Source organism: Cebidichthys violaceus, unplaced genomic scaffold, assembly GCF_023349555.1.
Source record: "Cebidichthys violaceus isolate CVI_PGR_0920_01 unplaced genomic scaffold, fCebVio1.0.p SCAF_17, whole genome shotgun sequence".
Lineage (NCBI taxonomy): Eukaryota > Metazoa > Chordata > Actinopteri > Perciformes > Stichaeidae > Cebidichthys > Cebidichthys violaceus.
The window spans coordinates 8424739-8437203 of record NW_027176340.1 but is presented as its reverse complement, the minus strand read 5'-3'; the positions used below and the strand labels follow the sequence as shown (position 1 = coordinate 8437203).

Below are 12465 nucleotides of genomic sequence, written 5' to 3'. Positions count from 1 at the left end.
ATTCAAAGTGCAGTGAAAAGCCCCCTGCCAGTCAAACGTGCATCTCAAGTGTCATATTTATATATATATAGCCAGGCGGCTGTCTGCCAACTGAAAAACATAACCAATCACTAACAACATTGTCACTGTATCCCCAAGGAACAAGTTTATCGCTGACATCTCTCTTGGGCTTAACATAAGGAAGCAAGACACTTGTAGGACCGACTTTCTCACACAAAACAGGAGGGGAAAAAATATTTTTGTCAATCTTTTATTAGTAAACAAATTGACAGTTCCCTTTTTACACATTTGTGAATACACGGCGAACAAGTTTTTTCAGGCATTTTGTTACAATCAATATGAAACATAGTAAAAAGCTATATATGGTAACTACAATGCTGATGGAATTACTTCAAACTGTGCAAGTCTATTGTGGTCACATAACTGGCTAAGAGTAGAATATAGTCATTGATTTATGTGCAATTCGATGGTATATATCTACACTGAAAAATATACATAATATAGATTAATCACATTCCCAGGGCCAGCCCAAGACTATTGATATTTTTCAATGCAAAACTGGCACACAATTTCTATCCATGCCTCCTGTTTCATAATAAGGGGAAAACATTAGTCATTATCAAACTTCAAATCACTTTAAGCATTATTCTGTTAAGCACTTTAAATCATTATATTACATTGACAAATAAAGGAAAAAAAGGTTAATTATGTGTGGTGTAGTAAAATGGCATTGACAATATTTGGCACCATTTCTTTGTAGCAATAAGAACTGAGCAAACAGTCAAAACCCCCAAAAACATCGAGGAGCGTTAAGAAGTCGGCCATCGTTACAAGAATCTTTCATCAAGTGATTTCACGCAGATAATACGAGAAAACCAATTACAAACAGTAAGTCAAAGTGCAGTTTTCAAAGTACCAGAGTGATTCCCTTTTAGTTTCAGTTTTGACCTAGAATGCCACTCTGGTTTCTCAGGGATTTGGTCGGCCCCATCACACTGCTCATTTGATCAACTATGTCTGAGCAAAACTGTCATCAAATCAGCATGAAATGAGGTAAATATAGTTATTATTATTATTATCTGTTTGAGACTGCTGGAATGAGATCACATTTTTGCACGAGTGTGTGCTCTCCTGTGTGAACATTATCCCGCTGTAACTGTTTTCTTGGTTTAGGTCACATTTCTACCTTTGTCATAATAACAACTATTGCACTCCATAAGAAAATCCTGAAGATATAGGCAGCACTGCTTCACACACAATTCATCAATAACAGCTACGTTTAAGATGCTTAAAGGCAAATTAAGTGTCTTTCGCTGACAGAAGAGCACACAATCCAAATTTATAAACCTGGAAATGCAGTCTAATTAAGCCCACATCTCTATTTTTGGCAACTGAAAAGAGCTTTTGGGGTTAAAAGGGCTCAAGAAAAACAGACAAGCATGGAATTACACAGAATTAATAAGTCTGAGGCTCATGAGTCAACTGAAGCTCAATTAGGACAATATGGGAGGTAAATTAAACTAGTGTAACATAGCACTAAGGATCACAGAGTAGTAATGAATGAAAGAGAGGATGACAGAGCTATGGGAAAGCAGTTGTATAGTGACCCACATTTGTTTGAAACAATATGAAGGCTGGATCCACAGTAAGTGCCTGTAATTTAGAGGAATGAGGCAAAAGAAGTTGGGAGAAAGGAAAATCAGAAGGCAGACCTTGGAACAAAGCACATACAGTAATTCAGAGCAGAGTGGAGACTACGGTTCATTAAGGGGTCAGCATGTCGACACAGAGCCACATCTGATTCTGCACCTATAACCTCCAAGTTTCCTCTGAACGAGGTCTAGTTTCCAGATCTCACTGTTTTCATCTCTGGCCAGGTAGTAAAACAACATTGCATGCGCAAGTCGCTGCTGATTATGTGCAAAAAAAAGGAAAGATGAAAAATGTTTATGGGACAATTACAGAAATTGGCAAGAGCTCACAAAAATCTGTAAAACTGTGAAGGAACAACGAGGATTGAGGACAGCAGGCTCGCCGGTGAAAGTAAGATTAGAGAAAAACAGAGCTAAAGTGATATTGTGAAAGAACTACACTGTGTGTAGTACAGTAAAATGTCTTAGGCTTCAGTTAATACCTTTTCAGTAATTACAAGTGGGAGTGTGGAGCACAGGTGGGCAGAACTGTTATTTTATAAGAATACATTTATGGTGCTTTAATCTCTCTTAATTAAAGAGATTAAAGCACCATCATTGGGAGTTGTGGAATGCAGAATTGTTCCCATCACAAAGATGAGATTTTACAACAATCTGTTCAAATTCTCAATGGCGTGATTCACAATTAAAGGAATAATTTGTTTTAGGGAATACACCAATTAGAGTCAGAAGATACCAATCTCATATCTGTCTATTAAATATATATGGCAACAGCTAGCAGCTGGTTAGCTTAGCATACATTCTGGAAACAGGGGATATAATATGTTAATTAGTGAGCTTTAGGCAGATTTTGTTACCTTTGCCAGAGCCCTGTGTTTTCAGTCTTTATGCTAAGCTAAGCTAACTGGCTGCTGGCTACAGCTTCATATTTACCGTACAGACACGAGATTAGTGTTGATATTCTCATCTCAACCCAGGCAAACTATTCCTTTAATGTAAAGGAAGTAGACTCCCACACACCTTTCATTTCTGCATTTTTTTTAAAGCGGGATTGCAATTTACTTCAAAGCACCTACTTGGCATTTTGCCTTGAAATGCATCGTGATGAAAACATCAATCACACAATAAAACTGATATATAGCATGCATGATTCCTCTTCCTTGACTGAATCACAAACATCTCTCCAAATATTGTTCCAAAAAGCCAAAATTGAGATTTGTGATTGGTACAAACACTGATGAATAACATAACCTTTTTCATCAATGATAAATTAGTGATGACACACGTTAACTGTATAGATAGATCCTTCACAAAATTGTTTGGGGAGAGATCTCCCATGAAGCAAAAGATGATAACTTCAGTGCTATCAAAATAATTTGGTGAAATGTAACCGTTTTCAGCTCATGTCTTGGTTGAAAGATCGTAGATTTTTACAAATGTACAAGTACAAATGATTTCTGAATTCATAAATCTGTAGCTGTTAAGTTCCTCTCATAAACCTGGAGCTAGAATACACCAAACAGAGGTTGAAGTCCATAATAGAAGCCAGTAGAATTATAGATATGTGGGTATCTTCACTTACACGTCATCAATGTTTAAATGCAGGCAATGCTAAGAAAACGTGAAGTTTTTCTCCAGCCAGCAATTTGCCAACGACATAGGACGATTTTTTTGTTGTTGACTGCCGCTAAAATGCATTTGCTCTTGTCATCAGAGTCTCACTTCTGAATCCCAGGATCAGTGTCGGCAGGGTATTGAGGACGTGTGGTGGCTGAAAGCTGAAGCAGGCTGGGAACATAGAGGGTAAGCAAAGGCCAGGTCACAGGTCATGTGGAGGCAGTCGCTGGGATCATCAGCAGCACGTTCTGCGAGACTCTGAGGCCTGACGTCCCAGTTTGAAAGCTTTTCCTGAAGTTCCTCCTGCTGCATCGACAATAGGGATGCGCTTACCTTTGAGGACACACACACACACACACACACACACACACACACACACACACACACACACACACACACACACACTTGTGTAAAACTGATTTTTCATATATATTTCAAATATACGCCGTTTTCCTATTACATGTCAATTAACGGAAAGCAATACTGTAGCTGTGCTTCAGTTTCCTACAGCTCCCTGATTCTGAGCAAATTTTCAGTTATGCCGTCTTCGAACTAAACCCTCATTTTAATCTAAACTACACACCTGTAAAGTTTTGTGACTGCATCTTGCACGGTTGCGACGCTATCACTGTGACAAAATCTGTCCACAGACAGAAACATAAACACTTAGCAAACTACTCAAAACCGCTTCTGTGACAGTTCCCGATACAGTCGGTGTCTCCAGGATCACATCTGACTCATATATGTGAAAACTATACATCATGAATTTCTCTACTTTTCCTGCATTACACTGCACTACATTCTCAAAACCAACCTAGAATTAATATGTTGTATGGAATCCGGGCACAACTAGTGAGTAAGTCTCTTTTGTGATTATCAGTTGCTTCTCAGAACTGAATCAACTGCTCCCACAAACCCTCGTCTCTGCAAACGTGTGTTTCAAAGTTAAATGTCAAGATGTCGACATGATTAAGTGGATTGGCTTTCTGCTTTGGCATTATCTGTGGCTTATTCCAAACTAGCTTATCGCTGTCAGAAGTCACAGAAAAGAATGATTACACTTGAAATATTTTGAAACTAAACCTCTAATTGGTAATTCTGTTTCAAATATAGTCTACCTGCTTTGAAACACAAAGGGAGACAAGATAATAATCTTAATGCTGTACAATGCTTAATTTGTCACAGCTCAATAATAACCAGGGGGTGTACAATGGCACCAGGTGCTCAAAAAACACACTCACTTATCTCTATAAACACCTCGTTGATGTTAATGGCATTCTTGGCACTGGTTTCTACAAAGATGGCATGGATGGAGTCAGCGTAGTCCTTGGCATCCTTCTCTGGCACTTCCCTGTAAATACAAGAGGCATTTACAAAATTATTATGTTGCAATACGCAAACAGATTCTCCAATTTCATGCATTACTTGATAACCATCAAAATGTAAGTCCACAGCTATTATGTGGAAGATTTCCCAATTTCATGGATGACATTATCAAAAGCATATGTGTCCGAGTCAGGGAGATTTTGTAGAAGACACAGAAGAACAACAATAATATCTTCAAATACTTCAGTACGAGAGCCGATATTCCCCCTTGCAGAGCAGAATCCACTTCAGCTCCAGACACGGTGAATTCCAACGATATTTCAAAGCCAAACATCAGATGTTATTCCGACACTAAAACACGTCATAACATTTCCTTACAAGAATTTTTTCCTTCTGCGCCAGTAACCTGAAATCCCATCATCACTCTCAAGCTGTAAATGAGGAGGCATCGTCATACTGCACACTAGCATTAACAGTTCATGACACATACAGTATTATCTCTAATTCAGCTTCACCTGGCGTCTGACAGGTCACATTTGTTGCCAGCGATGGCGACCACTATATTAGGAGGGCCGTGCTGACGCAGCTCCTTCACCCAGTTCTTTAGTGTTTGGAAGGATTCCTGATGATAAAAAAAAAAAAACCATGTTAAACTGAACAGATCAAGACAAGCACATAGTGCCTCCCAGGAAGGTTTAAAGTATTAGTTTGACATTTTGGTGAATATGATTATTTGCTTTTGTTAGATTAAATGACAGATAGCACTCTTGTCTTCATGCCAAGCTGGAGCCAGCGGCCGGTTAGCTTTGTTTAGCATAAAGACTGGAAGCTCTGACCAAAGGTAACACAATCCTTTACACGTCGAAAGCTCACAAATTAATATAACTTTGTTGTTTAAAAATGTAAATTTTCCATTTCACAGGGGTCTTCAGAGACTTCCTGTAGTCTCTGCTGGTTCCCTGCCAGCTGCTCCCAACATATTTGGGTGAATTGTTGTTTTTACAAGTGTTTTTTTTATACAGATCAAACAAACAAGATATAAGGTGTTAATAAGTGAGCTTTACAGTTGCAGTTAAGCAAATTTCATTACTTTTAGACAGAGCCAGGCTAGCTGTTTCCCCCTGTTTCAAGTCATTATGCTAAGCTAAGCTAAGGGCAAGCTGTGGCTTCATATTAACTGAACAGAAATGAGAGTGGTATCAATGTTGTCAACTAACACTTGGCAAGACACAAATAAGTATATATGACATGGAACAAAACAATGACACTCTACAGTACCTACTCTGTGAATAAGTGGTTGAGGAGGAAATGTAAATAATACCTCTTTGGTGATGTCATAAACAATGATGGCTGCCGCTGACCCTCTGTAGTACATTGGTGCAAGAGCCCGAAACTATGAGAAGACAGAGAAAGCAAGCAATGATGAGTGTTGTTGGACAGGGAGGAAGCTGGTGTGTCTAAAGCCTCTAAATTACCTTCATCTCTGCCAAAACTACATCGTATAATACTCATATAGCTTTGAAACCATGTGAAACGGAACATGATGATCAGAGTACAGACCAAGAATAAAAAAGGCTAATCTTTGAAGACTGTTTACCTTGATTTTCTTCCATTTTCATTATCGTATATGAAAAGGGCAATAAAATTATCATTGCAGTATAACACAATTATATATTTTTACACCACGTAGATCAAGGAACAGCGCCTTGGCTTTTTATAGACTATGGATAATCCGTTACATAGGCACTGACTGTGACAAACTCAAAACAGAGTATACAAATACACACAAAAAAGACTCCAGAGTACCATTTTACTAAACCAGAGGCCAAGTGTTCTGAGCCTATAAGCCAAGTGGCTTTACTTAAAATGGAAGTATGGCAAGTCTTTCCACCCAGACCTCACACATGTGGCAGCCATCAACAGAAAGATGGGCAGAATGTGTCAAGAGCTGTTAGCTGTTTGATATTTATGGAAAACTATACATTTGATCCTAATAAGTCACAAAGCCCTGCATAACCAAAACAACATGCGCATTTTTTTAATCCATAGCTGCCTGAGAGGCTGGGGGGTTCTTTTTTTTGCCAGATTTTGGTATTTTTCTGGTAAAATACTTTCCAATGCTTATTGAAACCTGGATTCAACAATTAGCCTGCTGTCATAAAACCCGTCATTTCTAACAGCATGTCAGTCTGTCAGTCGGCCCACCACTTGGGTCCAGACTGACATATCTCAACAACTACTGGATGGACGGCCAAGAAATGTGGGAGAAATATTCATTGTGCCTCCTGGTTTTGATGATCCCCCGACTTTCCGCTACCTTCACCATGAAGTCCAGATTTAGCTTTTGAGTGAAGTATCTCAAAAACTATCGGTGTCATATTGATTGTCATGAAACTTGTTTTAGACATTCATGTTCCCTTCATGTTGACCTTTCATCTAGCCATCAAGAAAATTTTAAATTGTTTTCAATACGTTGGCTTATGACCAAATATCTGCAAAGGATTCCCGTCAGCCTTAGCTGTACATTTTGTTGAGTGCTAATTTGCTAATGTTATCATTAGTACAGCCTCACAAAGCCACTGGCATGGCCATCTTTTTTTGGGGTCCATTTTTCAATTCAGGCAGTGGTCTTTTCCGCCTTTTTCCAAAAACTACCAATAATCAGATAACCATCAACTTTATAAAAATCATAGAAGCAAGTAGAAAACAGCAGCTGTGTTGCGCACTGTAGCTGCTCATGTCTGAAGGCATTGTAACACAAAAGTGGAGTATGAATCCATTCATTCACTGTTTAAATGATTCTGATGTAACCTATTAGCGCTTTCTCTCAATTATGTTCATTGCCTCTACATGATTTTGAAGTTGTAACAGTTTCAAAAGCTTTTGTTAGCAAAGCAAACTTACAGTATATTCCAACAGATGAACGTTTAAAAAAACCTCACCAACTCTTAACTTTTTTTTTTTATGCCTTCTTGCAATATACTCTGCTGGACTGGGGGCTTTCAACAGACTAATAAAACCATGTGTCATGTATTAACTAAGGATATTTATTTTCAAAGACCAACCCATGTCTGAAAGCGACCTTCACTTGGAATGACCCTGCCTTCCCGCCAATTTCATTTTCCTTTACAATACGATGGAATAAACTATCCATCTTAGAGTGACACTGTTACCTCAGGAAAGCACACATTCCACATAATTATAGTTGTTACTGGCCCCAAGTCCACCAACGGGAATCCAACTTGGGATATTTGGCAGAGGCACTGAAAAGAGTGCTGTCTGTTTCATCGGCTAGTGTTGGGCTGCACCACCACCACCAGTTCTGTGTGGTCTAGCTCAGCCTAAACCCAAAAAGCAATCACAGCGAGGCCAAACGTCTGGCCACACAGCAGCCCAGTAAACAGCCCCAGTGATGCCTTGCGAGTGCTGATTAATTTCTAGAACCACGAGTTTGATAAATAATGAAAGAAACCTTCCTATACTAGTAGGATGCAAGATTCCTTTCATCAGAGGGGGAGGACTTGATGAGCTGTTGACAGCTGGGCTCATCTGGTCTTGAGATATGGATTGTTGGATGGATTGGAAATCACAGAGCTTTCTTTTTTGCTTTGGTCTCTCCTTCCATGTGCATTGGCTGGCGTTGTGTTCCCCTCCTCAAATCAACAGCTTTTGATAGGCCAAAGCTCCACAAAAGTTAGAAAACAAGCCACGAAAGGCTTCAAAATGCCACAGCAGCTTTGTATGAAAACACACACACACACACACACACACAAAACCTACTAAAGGAATGTTGCTACTCTTTCACACACGGATGTGAACCAGTTGGGAAGCCGAGAGGCCACATGGGAGTGAAAAAGCAGATTTGTTGGAATGAAAAAAGTGGAGAAAATGGAAGAGAACACAAAAGAATCACAGAAATAAATAGATTGTTGCCAAGAAAAGAAATGAAAAGAAACATTTCATAAGAGACAACACAAAGGGGGAAAAGGAGGACCCTCGGATGTAGAGTTGGAGTGACTCTCAGATAAGACACGGTGGCAGCACAAGGCAGTGGGCTCATAGAGCTTGGGTTTCATCCACCCATCTTATCTTAAATGAGGCTGCATTGATGTCCCCTCAAGGCCACAAAGAAGCTGAGGCCCCCAGGGGAAAAGGAGGATAAAAGACAAACGGCATCTTATCTCACTTCTCTGGAGAGGACAGCAGCAGGGATAAGACATTACAACAACAGAGGATTGCGCATGAGGAAAAAGAGAAGGGCATGTACAAAAAAAGGGGAAGTGATGAGGAGAGCTAAAGCAGAGAAATGTGGGATGCAGGGTGCGAGTCAGAAGAGAAAGTAGTTCCTCACGCTATAACTGTCTGGGGCTTGGTGATGTTTAGACATGCTTGAATGCTAAAATTGTACTCAAACCCCAAGATAGATGAGAGGCAGGATTAAAAGGTGACAGAAATGACAAATCATGTTCCTAATAATCCAAACATATGCCACTCACTGATCTAAACAATACTAATGCAATACATCGCGAGTGTCATTTAAAAGAGTGGTCATAAACCAAGAGCAGTAAAAGAAGTAGGTTTTTGGTTAGCAAGCAGGACTCTACCTATAGGAAGGTAAATGTTGCCCCCTATCTGAAGTAATGAAGAACTGCACTTTCTCCCAGTTAAGGGAGTGGTACATTCACACATGTAGGTAGCTTTCTCACTTCCTTTAAACACCACGAGGGAGCAATAAGTAGATTTTTGAATACGCCAAGACAAACTGATCGATTACAAAATCAAATCTGTTGTGGTTTGGCTGTGCAAAGCTTCAACACATGTGAATCTTGCTCTTGGTTTACTCTCCACTACTCCTTTTTTAAAAGAATGTTGAGGCCAAAACCGCAGTAGATATTACTGACCCGCTCCTGTCCTGCCGTGTCCCAGATCAGGAACTTGTGCAGCTCGTTTTGGTATTGCACTGTCTTGGTCATGAAGGACGCCCTGGTGAAAAGAAATTGCTTCATGATTGATGTGCTATGTCACATTACAAAAACACTAATTCAATTTCACGATCATAAAAATTATAGACAAATAATAGAACTGCAACTAAAGCATTTTCAAGAGTCTGAGATAATGAAAAAAACACATCTTCATTTAGATCATCAGTTGGTTTAAATTATCTTAAATTATCTGCAGGCTTTAGTGAACGATAACATTGAATAGGACTTACATTATTTCAATTAGAGTCCGACTGATACTGTAATTTTGAGGCCAATAACAATATCAGCATTTGGTATTGATTGTTTGTAATCTGCGTCAAACATATCTGGCTGCAATTTCTGGTGATTTATCGGCTGACAAATGCTGGCACAAGTATATCTGGGACAAGCTAAAAATGTTTAATTATATTGGCAATGACTATATGTATTGGTCGGGCTCTGGTACTGACTGATCATATTGTCTACAAAATGTTTAAAGAGTGTCACAAAGCAATGTCTAAAAATGTGTCACTTGACTTGACCCACAGCAAAACAAACAAACAAAGTATTTCATTTATAGAGAAAAAGCTAAAAACTTTTTACATTTGTGAAATTGAAACCAGCAAATGTTGTGTATATTTTTTTGCTAAACAAATAAAATGGATAATTATTGGATTTGGAATCAGGGCTGCAACAAACTATTGGGTTTTTTTTGCAGAGTAATCTGCCAATTATTTTCCTAATTAATCAATTCATTGTTTGATTCATAGACTTTGAGAAAATAGTAAATAAATACATGAATAAATATGTGCCCACCACAGTTCCCCAAAGCCCAACATGGCATGGCGTACATTCAAATTACTTGTTACCCAAAAACTCCCCACGTGTAAAAACCTTTGGCATTTTGCAAGTGATTTAAAATATCACTTTGTTGTTGCTGATTCATTTTCCATTCCTTTTAGCTCTTATTGGAATTGCTTAATCCATGAATAGACAGAAATGAACTGATTACATGATTATGTTCTGCAACAACCCGACACACAAACCAATGAAACACAGAATAACTTCTTATGTGGGAGACAGCAGGAACTTACCCAATCGTTGGGTTGATGTTTGGGTCAAAGCTGTCCTCCACAAATCTCCAAACAATACTCGACTTTCCAACGCCAGTGTCCTGCAGAGACAAAATAAAGACGATGCTTACTAAACATGGTCGGAAACAATTACTAGAAGTATAATCACAACTACAAAAACACATTCTCTGGCAACATGCCCAGACATTATTGCTCTTTCGTGGCATCTTCTTCCTTCCTGTTCCCCTCGTAGGCCTGAACTTTGTGATTAAACAGGACAGACGTAGTTAAGCTTATGTTGTTGTTTTTTAATCTTATTTGTTGAGGAAACAGAGGAGATGTGAAAATGTTACTTATACTGTTGTTATATGCAGTATAGACATGGATGAATGTTGTTCCTGTGAATGATTTGTAATTATTTTATGCAGCAAAAAACAGTAATGTAATTTAGAAAATTATGTCCTAATGATTATTTCGATCACCCATTACTCTCATTATCATTCTTAGGAAAAACAAGGAATAATTTAGTCAAAAAGAAATAAAATAATTGTGATAAAATAGCCAGCAAAAGACAAAGAGTCTAAAGCCAAAAATAAACTTAATTTACAGGGATGTAAAAACACAGAAAAGAAGCATATCAAATCATTACATTGGAAAAGGTGGAACCACAGAAACATTTGACTTTTTTACTAAACAATAAATGGACTAATTGTTTCAGCTTTATTTAAATCTTATGAGCAGGTGATGGAGAGATGTGAGGACAGATGTGACTTCAGTATCGTATCAATGGTATAATGGTAAAGTAAATGAGGCCTGCTGTTGTCTGTACTTCCATAAATATTGTTCCCGTGACTTATTTTGAAATAGCAGAAACCAGTAATGATAATTAAGGAAGCTATGTAAGGATGAGGTCTGAAACCTAAGGTTATAAAATGTCAATAATAGTGGCCACTGGTGACACCTTCAAATGACTTGTTTTGTCTGACAAACAGTGCAAATTATATATATCAACAAGTGCTTGAACTATTGTTGCTGATTAATATCCTACTGATCGACTAAACAACTGTATTAACTATATTTTAAGCTTATTAGTAGATCGTGAGGGGGAGATGTGATGTCATTTCAGGGAAGGTTTGATGGGATGCTGGTAGCAAAACATATGGGTCCATGCTGTTTTATACAGTTCAGACATGCATACATGTTGTTCGAGAGACTGATTAAACACATTTAACTCTTTTAAACACACCTGTCTATTGGTATGTAGAGCCTGGGGGATGAACAGTGTGGGTCATTTGATGCCACAGGTACAGTTAGATGTACAGTCACGGCTACAGACATACGTGTTCAGATATAAATCGCTGCTGACTTACCCCCAGGAGACAAACTTTTAACTCTCTCAGCGCCATATCGATCTCCTCTCTCACTCAAAATGAGTTGGTGATGATGACCATTGGCGGTTTTCTGCTCTGGTTACCTTTAAATCTTAAATATTCCTCTCGTGTTGTATGTTTACAAACAACTTCACTTCATCTCGAAAAAATGCGCATCTCAGGTTAAGTTTTACCTCTCGCTATTCGCGTTAAAACGTCCAGTAGTCCGTCGTATTAGCCATATTGTGATAATTGTAAACTAGCTAACAGTGGAGCCACCAGATCGCTGTCTCCATCTTGAACTACGGACTGCGGTCACGTGACTGCATCGGCTCTTTTTTGTTTGGAGAAACACACAAAGCCCACAGGATTTTATTTCCGCTCAGTTATGTCGAGTTTGTGCCTGAGCTGAGAAACGGTTATACGTTTGGGTTGTTAAAAATATAATCTACCGGTGATTCCCAGC

The 12465-nt window shown here is 38.7% G+C and overlaps 1 protein-coding gene across 1 annotated transcript; it reads right to left on the bottom strand.

Moving 5' to 3' along the window:
* Window positions 1-234: 234 nt before the first annotated feature.
* rab22a (RAB22A, member RAS oncogene family) lies at window positions 235-12452 on the bottom strand. Its single transcript, XM_068712467.1, has 7 exons — window positions 12000-12452; window positions 10651-10730; window positions 9497-9578; window positions 5917-5988; window positions 5111-5217; window positions 4511-4620; window positions 235-3602 (listed from the first exon to the last, which is right to left on the bottom strand). The coding sequence occupies exons 1-7, from the start codon at window positions 12033-12035 to the stop codon at window positions 3505-3507; spliced, it is 585 nt and encodes a 194-aa protein (XP_068568568.1). The 5' UTR covers window positions 12036-12452; the 3' UTR covers window positions 235-3504.
* Window positions 12453-12465: the final 13 nt, after the last annotated feature.

Coding starts and splice junctions, on each gene's coding strand:
- rab22a (XM_068712467.1), bottom strand. CDS start 12,035: ATGGCGCTGAGAGAGTTAAAAGTTTGTCTCCTGGGG. Junction 5,989..9,496: donor ACACGGCAGGACAGGAGCGG/GTCAGTAATATC, acceptor GTCTTCTCATAG/TTTCGGGCTCTTGCACCAAT. Junction 5,218..5,916: donor TTTATGACATCACCAAAGAG/GTATTATTTACA, acceptor TTTTATCATCAG/GAATCCTTCCAAACACTAAA.